Source organism: Adiantum capillus-veneris, chromosome 9 (genome assembly GCF_014529385.1).
Source record: "Adiantum capillus-veneris isolate H3 chromosome 9, ASM1452938v2, whole genome shotgun sequence".
In the NCBI taxonomy this organism is placed as follows: domain Eukaryota; kingdom Viridiplantae; phylum Streptophyta; class Polypodiopsida; order Polypodiales; family Pteridaceae; genus Adiantum; species Adiantum capillus-veneris.
The window spans coordinates 85,027,113-85,049,927 of record NC_140939.1 but is presented as its reverse complement, the minus strand read 5'-3'; the positions used below and the strand labels follow the sequence as shown (position 1 = coordinate 85,049,927).

The following is a 22,815-nucleotide window of genomic DNA, read 5'->3' as shown; positions in this document are numbered from 1 at the left end:
GGTTCTAAGACGAGGTGTTCTGCATGCTAGTTACCATTACATTGTGGAACGTTCTTGTAGCCGTCACGTTCTCAGTGCTGCACAGTCCTCTACTCTGGACATCCTGCAGACATTTGGGTGAATATTATCCACACTCTACGCAGCCAGTGGGATTCAGCAGTGGGTTCCTCGAAGGCAGCTGGGGAGCACAGGCTTTATTTACTTAGACGTTGGGATCACTCCTAAATGTTTTTCAGTTTTTTCAGAGGTCACATTTCAGTGGCATTACTCCCCACCACAGTGGTCTTACACTTCTCTCATACCCCACCTTGAGGAGTTGCATTCTTCTATATCCACCTTTCGTTTTTTTTCAGCCATGTACATACTGCGAGATAGACTATTTCTAGCATCTCCAAGGTTCTATTGTACTCTGATTTATAGAGGTGATCTTTCCACCAAAAGAGAGAGAATGAAATGAAATGAAATGTTATATTAACGTCTTCAAAAGGCCAAAGTGACCTATGAGACCAAAACGTTACAATGTGGTGGATCTGATACAAAGTCAGAGTAACAAAATGACAAAATAAAAATACTATGGAATCCTAAACTGGTAGGTATGAACTAAGCAGCTAGCTGGGATAGTGAAATCACACGAGATCCAGCATCAGTCACTGGTGGATCTCATCGATCTCCTCCATGGCCAGCAGTCTGACCGGGCGTCGTGCATGTCAAGCCAAAGTGATCTGAATCCTCTGATGTAGCCTCCATCGATGCTGTGTAGTCCTCCGCAGTCGTGGGCGTTTGGATCTCCCCAGTTTAGTCGCTCAGCCGATCAGTGTCCCTCTGGTGTGAGGCGACAAGCTCTGTTGTGGTAGTAGCTCCTCCGGGTGTCCAGTGTCTACTCTAAAGAAGTCTGTGATGTGTCTCTGAGACTGGCTAGCCTCTCCTCTCATCAGGCTCTGTCTGTGTCTGCGTAACTCGAGCAGAAACAAACCCAGGCATCTCTGATCCTCGTACCTCATGACTTTGGAGAGTGGTCCAAAGCCATCTCAAAACAAGCAGTGGAAGCGGCCTCGTATCTCGTAGTAGACGGGGCAGTGGCATGTGTAGTGTACCTCTGTCTCAGGCTCCATGTCACACAGGGGGCATGTCCTGGCCTTTGCTGGTACTCTATTGTATCTCCGAGTCTCGATCCGCAGCTGGTGTGAAGATGTGCCTATTTGGCCAATAGCACATCGTATCTCATGAGACAAGTGGGTGTCCATGTATCTGGGCCTTGTCACAAAACCGTCCTCCGTAAGCTTGAGAAGATGCTCTCTATAGAAAGCCATCATCGTGCCCAACTCCTGTGTTGGCTGTATCCATGTCCTCCTGGTGTCTAACTGAGTCAGGTCCTGGCGAATGAGCCCGGTGATCTTGGACTGTGTAAGAGTTAGAGAGGGTGCATCCAGTGAGTACTGGAAGGGGGCAATCTGTCTATTGCTGAACCCATGCGCCTGAAACCATGATGTCATCTCCCCATACCAACATGTTTTATCTCCCTACATGGCTAACTGTCAAGAGGACGTAAGTGCAAGGCGGGCGTATCTGTCTCTAGGAAGTTCTCACATGCGGTGTCTTGAAGGAGACAGATCTGGTGAGTGCCTAGCTCTGCTCAGATAATGGCACATGGTACTGAAGCCTTGGCTCTAATGACCCGCGAGATCATAGAGACCAGAGGCTTCTCCATGTTCCCCCATCCATCAGCGCAACCAATGAAGGCCCCCATATCTCAGCTCCATAGAGCAATGCAAAAGCCACCAGAGTATCAAAGAGCCAAAGCTTCGTCCGAGGCTCCTGAAACTGAACCTGTGAACACATCCTCTCCAATCTACCCAATGCCGCATGGGCTATAGTCTCTGTTGTTCTCCTCAATGAAAATGCTGGTCCACTAAAAGCCACTCTAAGGTAAGTGTAAGCATCTGTATACTCCACTGTCTCCTGGCCGTATGTGAATGCGAGCGCTGACCTCCTGATCCACTGTGGGGTGGTATTAAATAGCATGACCTTAGTTTTACCAAGGTTGACAGACAAACCACTTTCATGGGCAAACGTATGCAAAGCATCCAAGTGTCGTTGCGTCCCCTCCGGAGAGTCGGAGATCAACACAATACCATCAGCATATAACAATAGCGGAATCCATGTCCCTGCTAGCAGTGCACCTCTATCACCGTCTCTCTCGATGTAGTCAAAAACCTCATCCACATACATACCAAATAGAGTAGGAGAGAGCGGGCATCCCTGCTTCACCCCAATAGTGGAGTGAACCAGTGTAGATAGACCCTCAGAGGTGCGTACATACCCTACCCTACTATTAATCTGTACAATGCCATTATCCCCCAAATGAGCTCTGTGGGTAATCCCATCTCCTATAATATGCGCATCAATCTAGCTCTGGCTACTATGTCAAAGGCTTTACAGAAGTCCACATAGCTACAATAGATCCGTCTCCCATGGGATCTGCCCTCCTCTCAAGATATGGTCAAGAGTAGAAAAACCTCTCCTAAATCCTGCCGATCAGGATGCTACCGATCAAGATGTCCCAAACCCTAACATGTCCACAATCCTCCCACCCGTCACCCGTCTTTGCTCACGCACAGTGCACGCGGTGTCGCCATGGTGACCTGTAGATTTGCCCATCTCTTGGTCTGTCCACCTCGCATTGTATGCTTGGAGGTAGCACCAAGTCTTGTGTTGTTTTGCCTTGACAAGACGGAAATTGCTCCTGCTACTGCTGCTGTGACAGCTTGCCATTGTTGTTAGCTGCCACGGTTGCCACCACCCTCGCTACAGCCTTGGCCAGGCAGTTCCATCCCTTTTTCCCTACGGTTACAAACGCGGCCTTGTCTCTCAGTTGACTCCAGCCCCTCGGCGGCTTTCAGCTCTCAGCCTTCATCCCTAAGCCGCATTGGTTGCGTCGAGGCTTGCTGCCACCAAAGACAAAAAGCAAGCAAGAAAGCGAGTTTTCAATTTGAGCGAGCAAGAGAGAGAGACTGATAGATATCAAAGGTCAAATATGACCTATGGGACCAAAGATACATGTTATGTACAAGTGATTGTCAAGGATCTCGGTGAGATCAGAATCGCAATGCAAAGCTCACACCGTGGCTGGGAGAGGAAAGTATGTACGCGTAGGTCATGGCTGATATATGAGGGGAAAGTATGTAGGTGTAGGTCATGGCTGAAATGCGAGGGGCGCAAGTTCAGATACGAGCAAAAGCTGAGCACTCTACTAGTGTGTGGTACTCTTTACTCTCGAAATTGCAATGAGTGTAATGCGCATAGTCAATGGGAACTTGGAACTCTTGTCCATTGCCTAAACGCCCTGTCTCGCATCAAAAGGAGTGGGAGCTAAGCCTAATGGCAGTAAAGCTTGGTCTTTGCATGCCTTATTTTTTTTGTCTTTTGACATCCGTGCTCTCATGACTTGCTTTTGGATAATGTGTGGGTGGGTGTCGTGTGAATCCATAACAATTTAGTTTTCTTTGTTTTCGTTGTTCTTTAGTGTTTGGTTTGTTTTGGCAGGCTATGCTGGGATGGCCCTCTACTATGTCTAGTAGGATTTCCAATGCTGAACATTTTTAGAGTTTCCTTCACTATCTCGTTGGAGCAGTGTTCTGGAAAACTCTGCCTCGGCTTAGCCTTGAACCGGTTGAAAAATCAAAACATCCGGTAAAGGGAGGGGGAGAAGGAGAAAATCCGCTTGGAGAATTTAAGAAAATAGAGTTAAATTCCAAAAAATGCCGGTATTTTTTTAAAAATTCCTCTTCAAATCTACCCTAAAGTAAAGTTTGTATGTTTGTAAAATTGATTTTTCCCATACACTGCCTTGGAGTTAGCTTTAGTTGCTTTAAATTATGGGAGCCACCTTCAGCAAGTGGACTGTTCGCTACAATATTACCTTCCTTTGCAGCTTTAGTTTTGTGTACCCCCTTATTCTTGGGAAGTGGCTATTCTTCAAAAGCAGTCGTCGAGGTGGTTAAGGTAATTTTTACTCTCTTTAGGAGAGGGTTTTCCCCTGGCCTTTCATTTCATCCATTTTTCCCTTGTGGCTAGTTGTATATGGTTTCTCGGATTTTGTGTTCAGGCAAGCTGTATATCTCCGTCCTGTACTCGCCTTCAGAATCAGCATCATTTGGGAGTTCAAAGGGACATGGTATCCATGAATGTTTCATACGAAACGGGTTTCAAAATGGTTTCATTAACTTATGAAACGCCATAATGGGAAGTTTCATCAAAATCTGAGTGTCAAGCCATGGCTCTCTCCTTGATTTGTTTTGTCTTTGGTTTTTTCTTTGTTTTAGGTGTGGGCCCAGATGGGTGCTTTTTCTCTTTGTTCTTTGTTTTTTACCACTTTCAATCTTGCTTTTGATGTGTGTCGATGGGTGGGTGGGTGGGTGCATTGTGTGGGTGAGTGGAGCTTGGTTGCATGCGAGCACTTTTTCTTTTTGTTTGTTTGTAACTTTCGAGGCGTGCTTTTGGGTATGTGTGGGTGGTGAGTATGGATTTTGTTTGCATTTTTTTTTGTGTACAACGGGTGTGTTGGGGTTGGAGCTCTACTCTCTCTATCAAGCATTCTACAAATGGACATCCTCTCCCCGTAGTTTCCTCGATGGATGTAGCCTCACCAGCTTTGCGTCACAAGAACCACCTTCAGCAAAAGCAAATGGACCATCTTCTATAGTGGTGGCTTAGACCTCCTTGGTAGCTCCAATTTAGTGTTCCTAATGGTTCTTCCTCTGGATTCGCTCAATAGATTTCGTGGTGATGCCAAATGCTTCTTATCTATCACCTCTTTTGTGCTTCCTCACTTCAATGGTTGCAAATGGTCCAACTAGTTGATCGGCTGACATAGAGCAGCTGCCATCCACAACAAGTTCCTTTCTCATTGATATTACTTTGTGGCTTTTGGTTTAACTTGGGATTCTGGAGTACACTAGCAGAGAGAACTTTTGGTGGATGTGCATGTCTTTCATAGGCAATTGTCATCCCCTCTCTTCCTTAGGTGGCTATAGGGCACATAACTCTCTTTAGGAGAGGTTTTTTCCTGTTTCCTTTTCCAGTTCATATCCTTTTTCAATTTCCGCCCATATGGCTAGTTATATTTGCTTTCTAAGACTTTGCCGCCGGGCTTGCTATGTATTTCAATCGTGCACTTGCCCTCATCACCATCTGGGCATTCATGTAGTGGAAATTGGCTCCTTTTTGTTGCAAACAGAAAGAGAGAAGAAGAGAAGAGGAGAGAAACCTATCTGATAAATCTATCTGAGGGAAACATGATAACCAATCTACCACACTTTGGGTAATTGAACAGTTAATCCGTTTTCCTCTTCCTATTTACCTCCCCACCCCCCCACCAAAAAAAAGGGGAGAAGAAATTTTAAAGGTCAAGGAACATTTCCAAGAGACCTCGAAGATCTATCTGACAAGTCTTGAACTCAAGCATACTGAGAGAGAGAGAGAGAGAGAGAGAGAGAGAGAGAGAGAGAGAGAGAGAGAGAGAAATAAATGAAATGAAATGAAATGTTATATTAACGTCTTCAAAAGGCCAAAATGACCTATGAGACCAATCAGTTACAAAATAGTGAATCTAATACCATGTCTGGGTACAAAAGAACTAGAAGTGGAACAAAATACTACTACTACTACTACAATCTAAAACTACGTGGGTGTAGCAGCTGATACAATAGGTACCCGGTAAACTGGATGTAACAGTGTGTGAAACAAAGATGGAAGAAATGGTGAGGATCCATCCTCATCTGCACTCTGGATGTCGAGAGAGTATGGCTCGAATCTTCTGTTGTAGTCTCCGTCGATGCTGTGTAGCTCCTCTCCTCAGTCGCGGTCGTCTGTATCTCTGTAGCTCCAATGCTCGGTCGATGAGAGTGCCAGTAGTGGTCGAATGAGTGTGGGACGAGCTCTGCAGTGGTGGCTGCTCCTCTGGCTGTCCCATATCTAGTGAAAAGAAATCTGTAATGTGTCTCTGGGACTGCCTCTCTCTAGCTCTCCCCAGTAAAGTGTCTCTATACCTGTGTAACTCAAGTAGATATAGTCCAAGACATCTCTGATCCTCATAACTCATGACCCTAGATAGAGGACCAAAACCCTCTCTGAATAAGCAGTGGAAACGCCCCCGTATCTCATAGAACACTGTGCAATGACATATGTAGTGCAACTCTGTCTCTGGCTCTCTCTGGCATAATCGGCATATCCTGCTGTCTGCTGGTATCCCTCTGAATCTACCGGTCTCAATCTCGAGCTGATGTGAGGATGTGCGTATCTGACCAATGGCACAACGCAAACCATGAGACATATGTGTGTCCATGTAGCTGGGTCGAATCACAAACCCATCTCCTGTGAGGTGGAGAAGATGCTCTCTATAGAAAGCCATCTTCGTGCTCAACTCCTGAGGCGGCTCTATCCATGTCCTCCTGGTGTCGAGCTGGATCAGGTCCTGACGAATGAGTCTAGTGATCTCCACCCGTGTAAGAGACAGCGAGGGTGCCTGAAGAGAATACTGGAAAGGGGGCAACCTGTCCATGGTGAAGCCATGCGTCTGAAACCATGAAGTCATCTGTGCATACCAGCATGAAGTGTCCCCCTGTAGAGCTAACTATCTGGAAGACTCAAGGGCCAATCTAGCATATCTGTCTCTAGTAGTATCCCATAGGCTGTGCACAAAGGACACTGATCTGGTAAGCGCCTCAATCTCCATGGGGGGGGCAGCTAGCTCTGCTCGAATGATCGCGTGAGGTACGGAGGCCTTGGCTCTAATCAATCGGGAGATCATAGATACCAAGGGCCTCTCCATACGTCTCCAACCATCCTGGCCTACAGAAGGTCCCCATACCTGTACCCCATACATCATAGCTGAGGCTACTAAAGTATCAAAGAGCCATAACTTTGTCCGAGGTTCCTGGAACTGAACCTGCGAACACATCCTCTCCAAGCCTCCCAAGGCCGCATAAGCTCTGGTCAGTCTAGTCTTTGCTGCTCTCCCCAAAGAAAACCTCGGCCCAGTGAAGACTATCCCAAGGTAAGTGTATGCATCTGTATACTCCACAATCTCTTGACCATACGTGAAGGTCGGTGCCGATCTCCTGATCCACTGCGGTGTGGTGTTAAACACCATGACCTTGGTTTTACCAAGGTTTACAGACAATCCACTATCCTCTGCAAAACTGTGTAATGCATCCAACTGTCGCTGCATACCCTCTGGTGAGTCAGAGATCAAGACAATATCATCAGCATATAACAACAATGGGATCCACGTCCCTGCCAGCTGGGCACCTCTATCACCCTCTCTGTCATTGGAGGTTTTAATGTCATTGGAAACATCCCACGAGACCTCAAAACAAAGATCTATGCGACGAGTCTTGAACACAAGTCCTATTACTTGAGAGGGAACTAGGATAAGCAATTTACCACACTTTGGTGATAGGAAGGTTATTTCAATTCTCTCTTCTTTCTCACACCTACACACCCATGAGAAGAGAAGTTTTAATGTCATAGGAGCAATCCCAAGAGACCTTAAAGATCTATCCAACGAGTTTTGAACTCAAGTTCAGTTACTAAAGAGGAAACCAAAATAACAAATCTACCACATTTGGGTGAGAGAAAGGTATTCTAGTTTCCTCTGCTTATTCAAAGCGGCATACTCACATGAGAACAAGAATTTTCACGTCATAGGAACAATCTTGAGAGACTTCAAATCTCTTTTTGACGAGTCTTGAACTAAAGACTGTTGCCTACTCAATAGGGCGCTACCACACTTGGGTGATACAAAGGCTCTACTTACCTCTTCTTATTCACACACGCATGCGCACACCCATGAGGGGAGAAGTTTTAATGTTGTGAAGAAACCCAAGAGACCTCAAAGATCTAACCAACAGGTCTTGAACTCAAGACGTATTACTCAAGACGAAACGTGGATAGCCAATCTACAACATTTGGGTGATAGATGTTACCATATACATGTGGTAGTGATGTGTGTGAACACACTTAAGACCGTTGGGGCATTTTTTCCCTCACTAAAAGGTTTTTTCCTTGTGCATTGTACATACGACAATCACTCTAGGGCTATCTTATCTTTTCATTGCACACTAAGTAATACTACTCTCTGTTGTGTGCCTTGAGCTTCCTTTGTCTGCCCTAAGCTATGTGCATTTCCCTGCGGCCCTATTTCCAACAATTGGTATCAGAGCAGGTTGTCAGCACACGCCTGCTCATTTTCTCAAATTTTTTCTGCGATCTTTGGTGAGCGTCAATAGGTCAAGAAATACTTCAAAAAGCTCGTAGAGCTTAGTCTGCTCAGCTTTTCCATTCGGCCTTCGTTTGTAGCGCAGATAGTGTGTCGTGCTCTCTACAGTGGGTGCTCCTCAGTGCAATGTGCGTGACAATCTCACTCAAAACAGACTGAAAACAAGAAACAATAGACAACAATTGAGCTCACAGAGACACAACAGCAACAGTAGACCACAACAAATGACTCGACTATCTCAAAGAACTGATACAGACTCTGGCGTGGCAGCACACTCAGCTCCAGCCCAAGACTCTCAGGTACAATGGGGTGTCGAGGCTCAGATGTGCAGGGATGGTGAATAAGTGCTCTGTGTATTGACTCACTCTCGTCGACTACGTCGCTGGACCAGAGGTGAAGAAGATAATCCCGATGACCAACCGCTACTACTCATATGTACCACCATAAAGAGCCACCAACGGCTCATAAATGTCAACCATGTGGTGACCTGGCCACGATGTCCACTAGACCAGTCCGTATCTCTGCTGCCACGTGTCATTGCCCAGCCCAGAGAATCCGTCCAGTGTGAAGTCTGCTCAGCTTTTCCATTCGGCCTTCGTTTGTAGCGCAGATAGTGTGTCGTGCTCTCTACAGTGGGTGCTCCTCAGTGCAATGTGCGTGACAATCTCACTCAAAACAGACTGAAAACAAGAAACAATAGACAACAATTGAGCTCACAGAGACACAACAGCAACAGTAGACCACAACAAATGACTCGACTATCTCAAAGAACTGATACAGACTCTGGCGTGGCAGCACACTCAGCTCCAGCCCAAGACTCTCAGGTACAATGGGGTGTCGAGGCTCAGATGTGCAGGGATGGTGAATAAGTGCTCTGTGTATTGACTCACTCTCGTCGACTACGTCGCTGGACCAGAGGTGAAGAAGATAATCCCGATGACCAACCGCTACTACTCATATGTACCACCATAAAGAGCCACCAACGGCTCATAAATGTCAACCATGTGGTGACCTGGCCACGATGTCCACTAGACCAGTCCGTATCTCTGCTGCCACGTGTCATTGCCCAGCCCAGAGAATCCGTCCAGTGTGAACCAGCCTAGACCAACTGTACTAACTGTGTGTCTTGTGAAAGTGACCTGTAGCCTGCTACAGGTTGCCCGCCACAAGACCGCTCACCGTCCCGCTGAGAGGAATACTGAAAAAACTGTGAAAAAAAAACCACTATGTACTACACCCGTATATCTTTCGTGAAGTAGGGTTAGGCCCAACCATGACCTTACATGCCTCAAAAAGTGGAGTTAAAAACACTGCACTGCTTGCAAACGCCTTAAGCCTTTGAATAGGCAAGAACCCAGTATGATTGCATAGTCGAAGAATCCCAATTAGCAAAATAGAATGAGGCTCCACTGCAAAGAGATATGCTGAGTTTGGATCCAGCACATCTTTATCGTCCCTAACCATAGTGAGATGAAAATGACCTGGTCCATACTCGTAGATGAACCTTGCAACACTTTTTGCACAACATTGTTTTCGAAAAGGGGAATGACCATAAGGTGTTACTCGAGGGATGACCATAAGGTGGAGTAACACCGCAAATATGGTTAAGCTCTATCATGATGGCAGAACGAAAAGCGTTCATAGCAACAAGATGGCCACCAGATGAATGCTCGATAGCCACATGCTAGTGGGCTGAAATGTGGGGTGGGGGAAAAACTGTTGAGGCTGAGAGGGGACAGGGGAAACTAGATAGGGGCGAGAGGGGGAAAGGGTAGGGGCGAGGGATAGACTGGGTGGGTAGGGGCGAGGGGGTCTAGATAGGGGCGAGGGGGTGGGTAGGGGCGAGGGGTGGCTGGGTAGGGGCGAGAAGGGCTGGGTAGGGGCGAGGGAATGTGAAGCGGTGGGTAGGGCCGAGGGGGGGTGGTTAGGGGCGAGGGGAAGGGAGGGGGTGGGTAGCGGCGAGGGAAATTGAGGGGGAGGGTAGGGGCGAGGGGGGCTGGGTAGGGGCGAGGGAATGTGAGGGGGAGGGTAGGGGCAAGGGGGGCTGGTTAGGGGCGAGAGGGGCTGGGTAGGGGCGAGGGAATGTGTGAGGGAGGGTAGGGACGAGGGGGGCTAGGTAGGGGCGAGGGAATGTGAGGGGAAGGGTAGGGGCAAGGGAAGGGAGGGGGTGAGTAGGGGTGAGGGGGGCCGGTTAGGGGCGAGGGGAAGGTGAGGGGGTGGGTAGGGGCGAGTGCAAGAGGGATGGGTAGGGGGCGAGGGCAGGGAGGGGGTGGGGTGAATAGGGCGAGAGCTGGGCAAGGGGACGAGGGTGAGTAGGGGGACGAGGAGTGGCGGGGGATGATGGAGCTCACATGCAGCTGCTCTCCTCCACCAGCCTGCAGTTACCGTTTAAGCTTCTTGCTACAATCTGCATGCAATACCGTCTGCTTTAGAAGCGGCCGGTGAGTTATATTGAGCTTCAGCATTGAGTTATACTAAGCTTCACCATCGCTTCCCGTTACTGATTGCAACCCAAAGTCAATATGAGAAAAGATATGCCAAGGCGACACCGCCCTACCGCACAGGCGATCATCATGCTTGTGCCTGTGGAAAGCGACAATTTCAGCTGCTGAACAACAAAATGCAGGAGCCGGCACCAAGGGAGGATTCTGTAGGAGCCGACACCAATGGAGGAGGGCCTGCCGCCAGGAGCCTACAGCAGCAAGGGACAGCATTAGTGTCTACTCTCTATTCTTTTGGTGACTCTTGTAGATGATGGGAACAAAAATGTTCGGCGCTCTTGATGGTCTCTTTGCCACAACTGTGAACCCTAAGGATGTGGGCATTGTGAGTGTGGGTAAGGTCGAGGGGATAAGGGTAGATAGGTACAAGTAAGGAGGAGACAGCTATCATGAGCAAGACAACTATCATGATCTTGGAATTCATCTTGCAGGACGGGCTCTGAGAAGGGAGTTTGCTAGACACAGAGGAGAGATTTGTTTTGGTCGAAGGAGGAGGAGACACCAAAGGGGTTGATGTTTAAGGGGGAGTGAACTCCTGTAGAGGAGATTTCTTCTTGCTTCTATGCTTCTTCAAAGGCTCAGGTGGCTCACTAAGTTTAGTAACTATGGAAACATTTGAAAAGGGTGTACCTTCAGGCAAAGAGTGAATAGAGACTCCATAGCAAGGCATAGACTTGGTAGCATCCAACCACTCCAACAGATCCTCGTCTGACTCGTCAGGTGGAGTAGGCTGTTCCAAATCAAGACTGGTTGCTAGGGACAAAGAACTATGCTGCACGATGGAATCCATGCCTCCTAGGCGGATGGGTTGCATCGGAGAGCCAGCAGTATGTATCCACATGGCGTCGTTTCCCCAATCATGAAGTGCTTTAGTGTGTCTCAGCCATGGTCTACCGATGAGCAAGGGAAATCCGCCCTCCACCTGTGGAAGACGAATCACAACAAAATCCAAACTAAAAGTGAAATATTGTACCTGCAGAGGCACCTTTTCCACTATGCCCACGGGGTATACTGTTCTCTGGTCGGCCAATGTTACTATGAAGGGGGCATGTTGAGTAGGCTGCAGGCCTAAAACCATCATAGTGAACTCAGGCATGTTGAGTAGGCTGCAGGCCTAAAACCATCATAGTGAACTCTGGCATGTTGAGTAGGTTGCAAGCCTAAAACCATCATAGTGAACTCAGGCATCATATTGATGCCAGATCCACCGAAAATTGCTGCCCCAAGACAGACATTGTCAGGCGAGGGCTTCTATAATTTGTCAGGGGAGCAGCGAGATTGGATATCATATAGGACTTTGATGGTCGCACTGGGAGGTGCCCACCACTAGGACTTGTTCCGGGGTAAAGTGATTGAATAACACCAAGGGTGTCACTCCTAAAACTTGCATCTAGCCTCAAGCCTCAGCATGTCATAGAGGGACACTTGTTGGAAGGTTTTCTTCAAGATTGTCTTTGCTGTAAGCTTTTCTAGTGGTTTCTCTGGTGCCTTGATCTTTTGTAGATCGGAAACTGCTTCCAAGAAAGCTTCATCAATATCGGAGAGCAAAGATTTGGATTCTTTCATGGCACTGGGGGATGGCTTGTTAACAGCTGAAGGCAGGGTATCCACTGGGGTGTGAATGTCTGGGGGAGTTGAACTCACTGGAATGCTAAGACCGAGAGCCGCTCTCTGGGCCTGGGTGAGGACGCTCGCTGGCTCCTCTACCAACTGCAACTTCTCTTGAGTGGTAACCACATGGGCGGAAGGGGGAGGTTGAAGAGGGGGACCCACTGCTATCAAATTGAGCTTGGGTTACGAATTGCAACTTCTCTTGAGTGGTAACCACATGGGCGGAAGGGGGTGGTTGAAGAGGGGGACTCACTGCTATCAAATTGAGGTTGGGGAAGGTAAACTCATTTTGGCTTTGACTTGGGTTCGTAGTAGTGGATGCACGAAGTTTAGGGCAATCTTTACTCTAGTGATCCTTCATCTCAGGGCAATGACGGCAGGGAGAGGACCCTTCTGGCAGGAGGCATTTGCTTTGATAATGCCCATATTCCCCGCATCTGTAGCACAAAATGGGCCGATTCAAAGGGCGAGTCGACGGACGAGGTGGTCCTTGCTCCTCGTGTTGCTAAATTGGCTTTATCTTACAGAAAAATAATTCTAAATGAATTATTGGATTTATAAGTGAGAGGGTTTTCTCGCTTGGAACACCAAGAAAAAATAATTCTAAATGAATTATTGGAATTTTAAGTGAGGGCTTTTCTCACTGGAGACATCCGAGTACAGAGTATTCCTAGTGCGTCATTTAAAGTAATGACGGGAACACTGAGAACGGGAATATCTGTAAGGCTAACAAGAACAGGTACTTCTGATGCGTCACATCGGATGGGTGACAGGGAGCATCGGAAAGAAGTATCCGACCATCCGGGACGGACATCTCTGATGCGTCATAGGATGGGTGACATAGAGCATCGTGAAGGAGATTGTACCGTAAGTTCGGTAGGAAAGGACTAGGTGATGGGTATTCCTGATGCGTCACAAGGTGGGTGACGGGTGCATCGGAAAGGGAATATCCATAGTCGGGAGGAAATTCCGAACTGTTTTAGAATTGTGCACAAGGAAAAGCAAGCACTTAAATGAAGATGGGTTCAGAGGAAACTTTGAGGAAGAACAGATGCTTTCTAAGAAAGCGGGATTCCTTTTCGGGAACGCAGATGCTTTCCCGCGAGGAAGTCTATGTCTGCATTGCAACTGTGCATGTGATTGCATCCAGGGACGCTTGGGAAGTGTTGTGAAAGCATTGTTTTTAACTTATAAGGTTTTATTGAGTTTTTGGGCAGGTTCAGACTATTTTTAAAATACGCCGACCGCCCACTTAATAAGTGGGCAGCCATCTGATAAATAAGGCAACAGATCAGCCAGCGTTTTCTTTCTCTCTTTTTTTGGCAGAACAAAAAAAAAACATTGAAAAAAATATTGAAATTTTTTATTTTTTATTTTTTTTTTTTAAAAAAAACGGCCGCGATCTCTACGCGAGGAGCTATTCGTGCCCGTGGCTAGGAGCTATAAAAGCATCACATGGCCTCACTCAGAGGGGAAGACCAATCTTTGCAAGGAGGAGATGCTGCTGCAGATTTCAGCCGTAAAGAAGACGTTGCCGGTGATGCCCATGGCTGCCCCAAGTGTACCAGATGTCGCCAAGACCCAGTGCGCGAGTTCCCTCGCGAAGAAGTGCCTACGGAGCGTGTTTCCATCGCGAGAAGTTGTTGGTTTTCTCTGTTTTCAGCCCATAAACGTCGTAGACGGGGCTGATCTACGAGAAGGAACCCGAGAACACACCTCTTCTGTGTGTAAGATTGGAAGAGAGGATTTTCTATGTAGAGATCTCTTCCGAGGAATTGTTTTTTCGAGAACGGAGTTGCGTTTCGAGCGTCGAGACTTTGAAGGTAACGATTTTCATGTTATGAACTCTGAGTATTTGTTTGCAGGTGTACTTCTTCTTAGTGAGGGAGTAGGAGCAGAGGAAGGTATGAGCCTCTGCAGGAGAAAAGCGCTCTGAGGAACTAGAGCCAGATCAGCCCAGGGGTTTCGTACCCGAGTTTGGGAAGTAGATCCACGGATCGGAGAGAGGTAGTCTCTCAAGTTGTGATCCGGAAGTTGGGATTCCCAAGTAAGGACTTCGTGTCCGGGAAAGCAGAGTTGTTCTACGGGAAGAGGACTCTGGAAAGAGAGTTGGAAAAGAGTTGCAGGGATGTCATGCCCTGAGTCTGGAAGGTGAGATCCAGAGGCGAGAACCTTGATTCTCGAGGAATTGGAAAAAGGAACGGAAGTTCCTTGGAATAGGATTTTGCCCTAGGAATCGGAAGCTGAGGCTTCCGGGAACCATCAAGTCTTATTCTAGAACGAACGTGGTAATACATTCGGTTCAAGTGCTTGTATAGACTTCTCCTCAGTAATAAAGATACTATTACGGGGGGGGACCAACCCATCTTCTGGTCCCCAGTACTGTGTCGATCTTCTCACTCTGTATCTCTCTCTCTATTTATTTCTCTCTATATCCTCTGGCTTCAGTAATAAGTGATAAATCCTATTTATCCGAATGTATTTTATATTGTTATACGCTCCCGTTTGTGACAGTGGTATCAAAGCATGGTCTCCTATCTTTCTTTGTAAAGGAGGACGACTCTGGGAAGATACGGGAAGAAGCCATGACAAGCCAAGAGAGAAGAAACCTAAGTCCTGCAGGAAAAGCTCGCAGAGTTGGAAAAAAAATTTCTCTCTGCAAGAAGTCGACACAAGACTTGGGATTCTCTGAGAAGGCGACAAGAGCATGATGCTCAAGAACCTAGAGAATCCAAGGAGCGGAATGCTCGAGATCCTTCAGAATCCAAAAAATATCCATGAACGTCAATCCAGAACTATAGCCATGAAATCTCGTCATTTCAGGAAGGATATGAAGAAGGTCTCTAGACCTAGGAACACTCTAGTGACCAGTCAAGTTTGATACTTTTGACGGAAGGGAAGATGTCCTGAAAGCTACTGCTTTCATTCGACAGTCTGAAGTTGCCTTTGCAAACGGCAATTTCCGAGAAGCGTCGAAGGTGAGGCATGTGACCAAACACCTCAAGGGGATTGCAAGTACTTGGTGGTATACCAAAGCTCTGCAAGGAACTTACAACAAGACTTGGATTCAATTCAAGGCTGAATTTTCGGACAAAATTTTTTTCCTCTACACTTTGAGGAAGGCATCTAAGAAGATTGGGATCGGTTTGCCCAATAGGAACACGAGCGAGTCAAAGCAAGCAGTGGTTCACTCTTGCCAAGGTAGCTCCATTCTTGATCCTCTCTAAGGAAGGAAAGATGAACAAATTTAACAAGACTTTTGCCCAAATTTTGTAAACCCATCTGCAAAATACTTTGCAATAGATGGTGGAGACAGCAATACAAGCTGAAAGTGTACACCTCAGTGTACATAGTATCTAATCCCCACAGTGGGACGGGAACCATTGAACACAGAAACAATGAATTTTTGTTACCTCTCCTCGAAGGATACGTTGCTATCCGGAGAAAGTTTGGAGTAAGGGAATTTTATCTAACTCCTGAGTTTTTTGAATAGAACACCCTCAAACTTCAAGTGAGAGGGCAGGTCTGATCAAAGTTACGTCTTTGAGGAAGTTACAAAGCGCGTTTTCTTTTCGCACGAGGATTGCATAAGTCTAGCCAAGACTGATCACTCTTGAGTGCTTATGAGAGTAAGGTTGAGTCAGAACATTGTTTTATACGATGAACTGCTTTGCTTAACCATCCGAAAGGTCCATAATTGATCTGGTATCCGGTAATTCTCGAACAGATTACCTGCTACTGCGGGTAGGAAATTATGAAGGAACCATTCTGAGCTTTCAAGCACAGAAAAGCTTTCATGAAGCTTGAGTACTCTTTAAGCCCACACCCCCTACACGGTAAGGGAAGATATGGTAGTGCTTTTTGCACAAGTGAATGAACACTCTTTTTAGGAGGGAAGGAACAAGCGACGACTACGGCCTGTGCTTGAGGAATCCAAGAATTAAAATCCTAGATTATTTATGAGCGGGTTTTGCTCTAAGATCGAGCCAAGGAATCGTCAAGTTGAGCGTCTTCGCTCTAAGGATCTTACGAAGGGAAGGTAATTTCCCAGGTTCACCGAAACTTTAACACAGCTTAAGAATTATGTATATTTTTTAGTACATGGATAACACACGAAGATGCAGACCTATGCCAAGGAACTGGACGAGAGTTTGTTATACTCTCTTGAGCGCCTTTTTGTGCGCAAGAATATTCCGACACAAGAATCTCTATTTGAGATGTTTGGTAGAAGGAATTTGAGTTTGTCTACGGAGAAGAGGTTTTTCGATGGTCGTTGATCATTGAGTACACTATGTGCCTTTACCATTACAATAGCAACTTTTGGTTGCGATATATGTTTCTCCATGAGCAGGTAAAGTAGCATTTACATGCTACTGGAATAAATTCAAACTATTATGTTCGTAAGAATATAGTTCGCCAACCGTTTCAAAATGGTAAGAATTACATATGGGAGAACATCCCTGAGATTCAAAGAGGGTTCGCTCTATTGTGAACCGGGTTTGAACGTACGTTCAGAAAATACTATGGCTAGAATCCTATCTGCCTGAGATTTTGCAAATCGTCATTGATGCTCGCAAGGTGAATCATTTTTTATGATTTTGTAAGGAAGAGACACTAATGGGCGTCGGGAAATCACTGCTGGTGGTAATAACTCGCAGGAGGAAACGATTGGAAGGAAGTGCTGTCGTGCACAAGGAATCTTCGGATTGGAACCGTTCGCCTACGTTGAGCGACAACCTAGAACAAGAACCTTCTTTAAGGTGATCGCAAATTGTGGAAGAAAGACATCGAACTTAATGCTTTTTGACTTGGGCATTCCCTATGTGGGGGGACACAAGAGGTTTAATACCCTCTGGACTAACAACGTAGGATTATGCGCAAGGACAAATACCTAGATTGATTTCTAGGAAGATTATTCTTCTCGAATTTGAGAAGACAGAATCAAGTTAACAGAGTCTTAGATAAGGAAACTTTGGATCAAAACAATTGGCCTACCCAAAGCAAAGGCCCGGAATAAGAACTTACTTTGGTAAGATGACACACTTGTTCTGCCATAGGAAGATTCACATGAGCTTAATGCTCTCGACATGCCCTCTGCGGGAGGACACAAGAGGTTTAATACCCTCAGGACTACTAGCGCAAGGTTATGCGCAAGGACATAGACCTAGATTGATTTCTACGAGGTTTATTCTTCTCTGAATTCAAAAGGTGGAATTGAGTTAACAGATTCTCGGATGAGGAAACTTCCAATCTGTTGGAAAGAGGCGAATGACGAGTTCTTACATGGCTCGTAACTTTAATGAAAGGTGAAGGATATCCTCGAGGTCCTAGAGGAAAGACATGAACCGGTAAGGTAAGTATTGAATTATTGAATTTTTGTTTAATTTACTTTTTAAGTTCTCTTTTGAGAAAGCACTAGCTCAACTCACCATTGAGCAACATTTGGAATCTTTCCGGTTTCTCCCCGACAGTTTAGTTGGATCTCTACAGTTGAGGACAACTGTTTATAAGTGAGAGGGATGTTGCTAAATTGGCTTTATCTTACAGAAAAATAATTCTAAATGAATTATTGGATTTATAAGTGAGAGGGTTTTCTCGCTTGGAACACCAAGAAAAAATAATTCTAAAAGAATTATTGGAATTTTAAGTGAGGGCTTTTCTCACTGGAGACATCCGAGTACAGAGTATTCCTAGTGCGTCATTTAAAGTAATGACGGGAACACTGAGAACGGGAATATCTGTAAGGCCACCAGGAACGGGTACTTCTGATGCGTCACATCGGATGGGTGACAGGGAGCATCGGAAAGAAGTATCCGACCATCCGGGAACGGACATCTGTAAGGCCACCAGGAACGGGTACTTCTGATGCGTGACATCGGATGGGTGACAGGGAGCATCGGAAAGAAGTATCCGACCATCCGGGAACGGACATCTCTGATGCGTCATAGGATGGGTGACATAGAGCATCGTGAAGGAGATTGTACCGTAAGTTCGGTAGGAAAGGACTAGGTGATGGGTATTCCTGATGCGTCACAAGGTGGGTGACGGGTGCATCGGAAAGGGAATATCCATAGTCAGGAGAAAATTCCGAACTGTGTTAGAATTGTGCACAAGGAAAAGCAAGCACTTGAATGAAGATGGGTTCAGAGGAAACTTTGAGGAAAAACAGATGCTTTCTGAGAAAGCGGGATTGCTTTTCGGGAAAGCAGATGCTTTCCCGAAAGGAAGTCTATGTCTGCATTGCAACTGTGCATGTGATTGCATCCAGGGACGCCTGGGAAGTGTTGTGAAAGCATTGTTTTTAACTTATAAGGTTTTATTGAGCTTTTGGGCAGGTTCAGACTATTTTTAAAATACGTCGGCCGTCCACTTAATAAGTGCGCAGCCATCTGATAAATAAGGCAACAGATCAGCCAACGTTTTCTCTCTCTCTTTTTTTGGCAGAACAAAAAAAAAACATTGAAAAAAATATTGAATTTTTTTTATTTTTTTTATTTTTTTTTAAAAAAAACGGCCGCGATCTCTACGCGAGGAGCTATTCGTGCCCGTGGCTAGGAGCTATAAAAGCATCACATGCCCTCACTCAGAGGGGAAGACCAATCTTTGCAAGGAGGAGATGCTGCTGCAGATTTCAGCCGTAAAGAAGACGTTGCCGGTGATGCCCATGGCTGCCCCAAGTGTACCAGATGTCGCCAAGACCCAGTGCGCGAGTTCCCTCGCGAAGAAGTGCCTACGGAGCTTGTTTCCATCGCGAGAAGTTGCTGGTTTTCTCTGTTTTCAGCCCATAAACGTCGTAGACGGGGCTGATCTACGAGAAGGAACCCGAGAACACACCTCTTCTGTGTGTAAGATTGGAAGAGAGGATTTTCTATGTAGAGATCTCTTCCGGGGAATTGTTTTTTCGAGAACGGAGTTGCGTTTCGAGCGTCGAGACTTTGAAGGTAACGATTTTCATGTTATGAACTCTGAGTATTTGTTTGCAGGTGTACTTCTTCTTAGTGAGGGAGTAGGAGCAGAGGAAGGTATGAGCCTCTGCAGGAGAAAAGCGCTCTGAGGAACTAGAGCCAGATCAGCCCAGGGGTTTCGTACCCGAGTTTGGGAAGTAGATCCACGGATTGGAGAGAGGTAGTCTCTCAAGTTGTGATCCGGAAGTTGGGATTCCCAAGTAAGAACTTCGTGTCCGGGAAAGCAGAGTTGTTCTGCGGGAAGAGGACTCTGGAAAGAGAGTTGGAAAAGAGTTGCAGGGATGTCACGCCCTGAGTCTGGAAGGTGAGATCCAGAGGCGAGAACCTTGATTCTCGAGGAATTGGAAAAAGGAACGGAAGTTCCTTGGAATAGGGTTTTGCCCTAGGAATCGGAAGCTGAGGCTTCCGGGAACCATCAAGTCTTATTCTAGAACGAACGTGGTAATACGTTCGGTTCAAGTGCTTGTATAGACTTCTCCTCAGTAATAAAGATACTATTACGGGGGGGGACCAGCCCATCTTTTGGTCCCCAGTACTGTGTCGATCTTCTCTCTCTATCTCTCTCTCTATTTATTTCTCTCTATATCCTCTGGCTTCAGTAATAAGCGATAAATCCTATTTATCCGAATGTATTTTATATTGTTATAGGCTCCCGTTTGTGACACCTGGTGCATGGAGTTGGAAGTGGAGGCATAGAAGTTTTGAGGGGATGAGGGAGCATGGGTATGATAAAAGCTCTGAGACAGAAAAGTACTTTGCATACCTTGCATATGAGGGGCTGTCAGCAAAGGTGGCATATGGTGTGGATGGCCACAAGGAGAAACCATGTTGGAGGCAAGCACTGGCCCTTGTTGAAGAGTAGGACCAAGACTTTGTTGTATTCATCGCAATCTCTTGAGGTAGTAGCAGTCCTTGTCCTCATGCCCAGACTTTTCGCAGAAGTGGCAATAAGCTCGAAGGGGACAGTCCTGTGGAGGATGTCTTGGAGAGCGACACAAGCTGCACCATACCATAGCCTTAGTCTCCTGCTGAGACCGAAGCTCTTCTAACTCCCTCTTGATTTGATCCAAAGCTTCGTGATGTGGGGCCTTCTCCTGTTTGAGAGAGATTGATTTCTCCTCTTGTAGAGCTCGCTGTAGTTTTAGGGCTTCAAGTTCCCAACGTAAGGAAGTCAAAGGGTCAGACAGACTCTCCAAGAGTACGGAGGCAGTCTCTACCTGAGAAGGGTCAGTAAACAGCTTCCTTGCCCCCTCTATCCTAGTAGCAACAGCAACAAACTCCTCCAAGGTGGCATCAGGTCGGAGATTCTCTCTCAGTTTTTGCTGAGAAGTCTTTGGAAGCACCTTCTCTACCCATTTCTTCACCATGAACTCACTTGGCGGTTGAGGAATCTTGGCGACCAGAGACTTGGTTTTAGTCATGAGTTCTGCAAAAGTCTCCTCTGGTTGGAGCACCATTTTGGCCAACTCTTCCAAAACCTTTTCCTGGTAGTCACCTGGCCTGAATGCTACACAGAACTGTTGTCTTAAAGCTGTCCAAGTTGCAAAATGGTTCTCTGCGAACTAGCTGTACCACTTGTCTGCCAAACCATCCAAGGTAGATGGGAAGAGTACTAAGTAGGCATCTTCTCGGTTGAGGCCACGACCTCTGCAGAGAGAAACAAACGTCCGGGCATGGTCGTCAGCATCCTCTGAGGAGAGACCCTTGAAAGTCGGAAACTTAATATTCACCTTAGCTAGAACGCTTGTGAGCTCCTCCATAGCTATTACAGAGGATGAGAAGTTTATTTGGGGTGACTGGGGAGGTGTAGAACTTGTTGAGGGAATGGAGGTAGCTGTAGGGGAAGGTAGGGGTACTGGAGTTGGTGGACTTCTACTTGGCACGAAGGGTTGACGTTTCCTGTGGTAGTACTTTAGAGGACTGAGTAGTGGGCTTTGTCGCTCATTTGACTGTCTTGTATGTGTCATGTAGTAACCAAAAGCCAAACCAAGCTTTGAGCAAGAAAACCTTGAACTGACTGAAGACTGGTCTAGACTCTACTAGACCAAGCTTTGAGCAAGAAAACCTTGAACTGACTGAAGACTGGTCTAGACTCTACTAGACCAAGCAAGTGACTAGACCAGGCTCGACCAGACTCTACTAAACCAAGCAAGTGACTAGACCACGCTGGACCAGGGTCAAGGAGGACTAGACCAGGGTCGAGGAGGACTAGACCAAGGGACGAGGACTGGTTGGACCAGGGCGAGAGAGGACTAGACCAGTTGGCCCGGGCGAGAGGAGATCAGTGCAAGGCAAGGTAGGCGAAGCTAGATAGACCCAACTAGCTTCAAATCTCAGAGTGAGATTTCAGTTGAGGTCCCACCGTGATCGCCAAAATGAGAGCACCTGTAGCGCAGATAGTGTGTCGTGCTCTCTACAGTGGGTGCTCCTCAGTGCAATGTGCATGACAATCTCACTCAAAACAGACTGAAAACAGGAAACAATAGACAACAACTAAGCTCACAGAGACACAACAGCAACAGTAGACCACAAATGACTTGACTACCTCAAAGAACTAATACAGACTCTGGCGTGGCAACACACTCAGCTCCAGCCCAGGACTCTCAGGTACAATGGGGTGTCGAGGCTCAGATGTGCAGGGATGGTGAATAAGTGCTGTGTATTGCCTCACTCTCGCCGACTACGTCGCTGGACCATAGGTGAAGAAGATAATACTGATGACCAACCGCTACTACTCATATGTACCACCATAAAGAGCCACCAACGGCTCATAAATGTCAACCAGGTGGTGACCTGGCCACGATGTCCACTAGACCAGTCCGTATCTCTGCTGCCACGTGTCACTGCCCAGCCCAGAGAGTCCGTCCAGTGTGAACCAACCTAGACAAATTGTACTAACTGTGTGTCCTGTGAAAGTGACACTGTAGCCTGCTACATCGTTTCCACTACAAGTAGTATTGCTCAAACAAGTTCGTCCTTTTGTGCAGAATTTTTGTCAGCGTCTTTGTCTTTTCTACATAATACGTCCCTAATAGTCTTCTACGGGTTGTGCTATATAGCACATATTGGTCTCGCTTCGTTTCTCCTCTTTTCGGGCAGTTTTCACATCAAGTACAGACATTTGCCATGGCTGACAACAACACAGATGCGTTCAAGATGTTTGCTGTTGATGATAAATTGGATAGGGACAATTACCCAATGTGGTCTTACATGATGCAACATGTTCTTGTGTCGAAGGGAGTTTGGAGTGTTGTGCAGGGCACTGATGTACGCCATGGTTCTGAGGATACATGCGATGAGGATGTTGCAGGTTTTGGTGGCTCTATTGCTAGAGCTGCTTTGCCTACGGCTGAGCAGCTCGTTTGGCTGTAAGAGATACGCAAGCTCATGCATTGATTCCGTTGTCTGTGAAACGCACTATTACTCTTCACATTCGTTCAGCAAAATCTACAAAACAAGC

General features: G+C 46.5%; 1 protein-coding gene across 2 annotated transcripts in view; it reads right to left on the bottom strand.

Moving 5' to 3' along the window:
• Window positions 1-22,815, bottom strand: part of LOC147450749 (uncharacterized) — a 68,943-nt gene that overhangs the window by 1,739 nt on the left and 44,389 nt on the right. The window contains exon 1 of one of the 2 annotated variants that reach the window (XM_086520796.1): window positions 2,599-2,772. The exons of the other annotated variant lie outside the window; for it this stretch is intronic. Within the exon in view, the coding sequence (XP_086376922.1) occupies window positions 2,599-2,772 (174 nt within the window). Of the gene's footprint in view, window positions 1-2,598; window positions 2,773-22,815 lie in introns of those variants that run through there. 2 annotated transcript variants of the gene reach the window in all.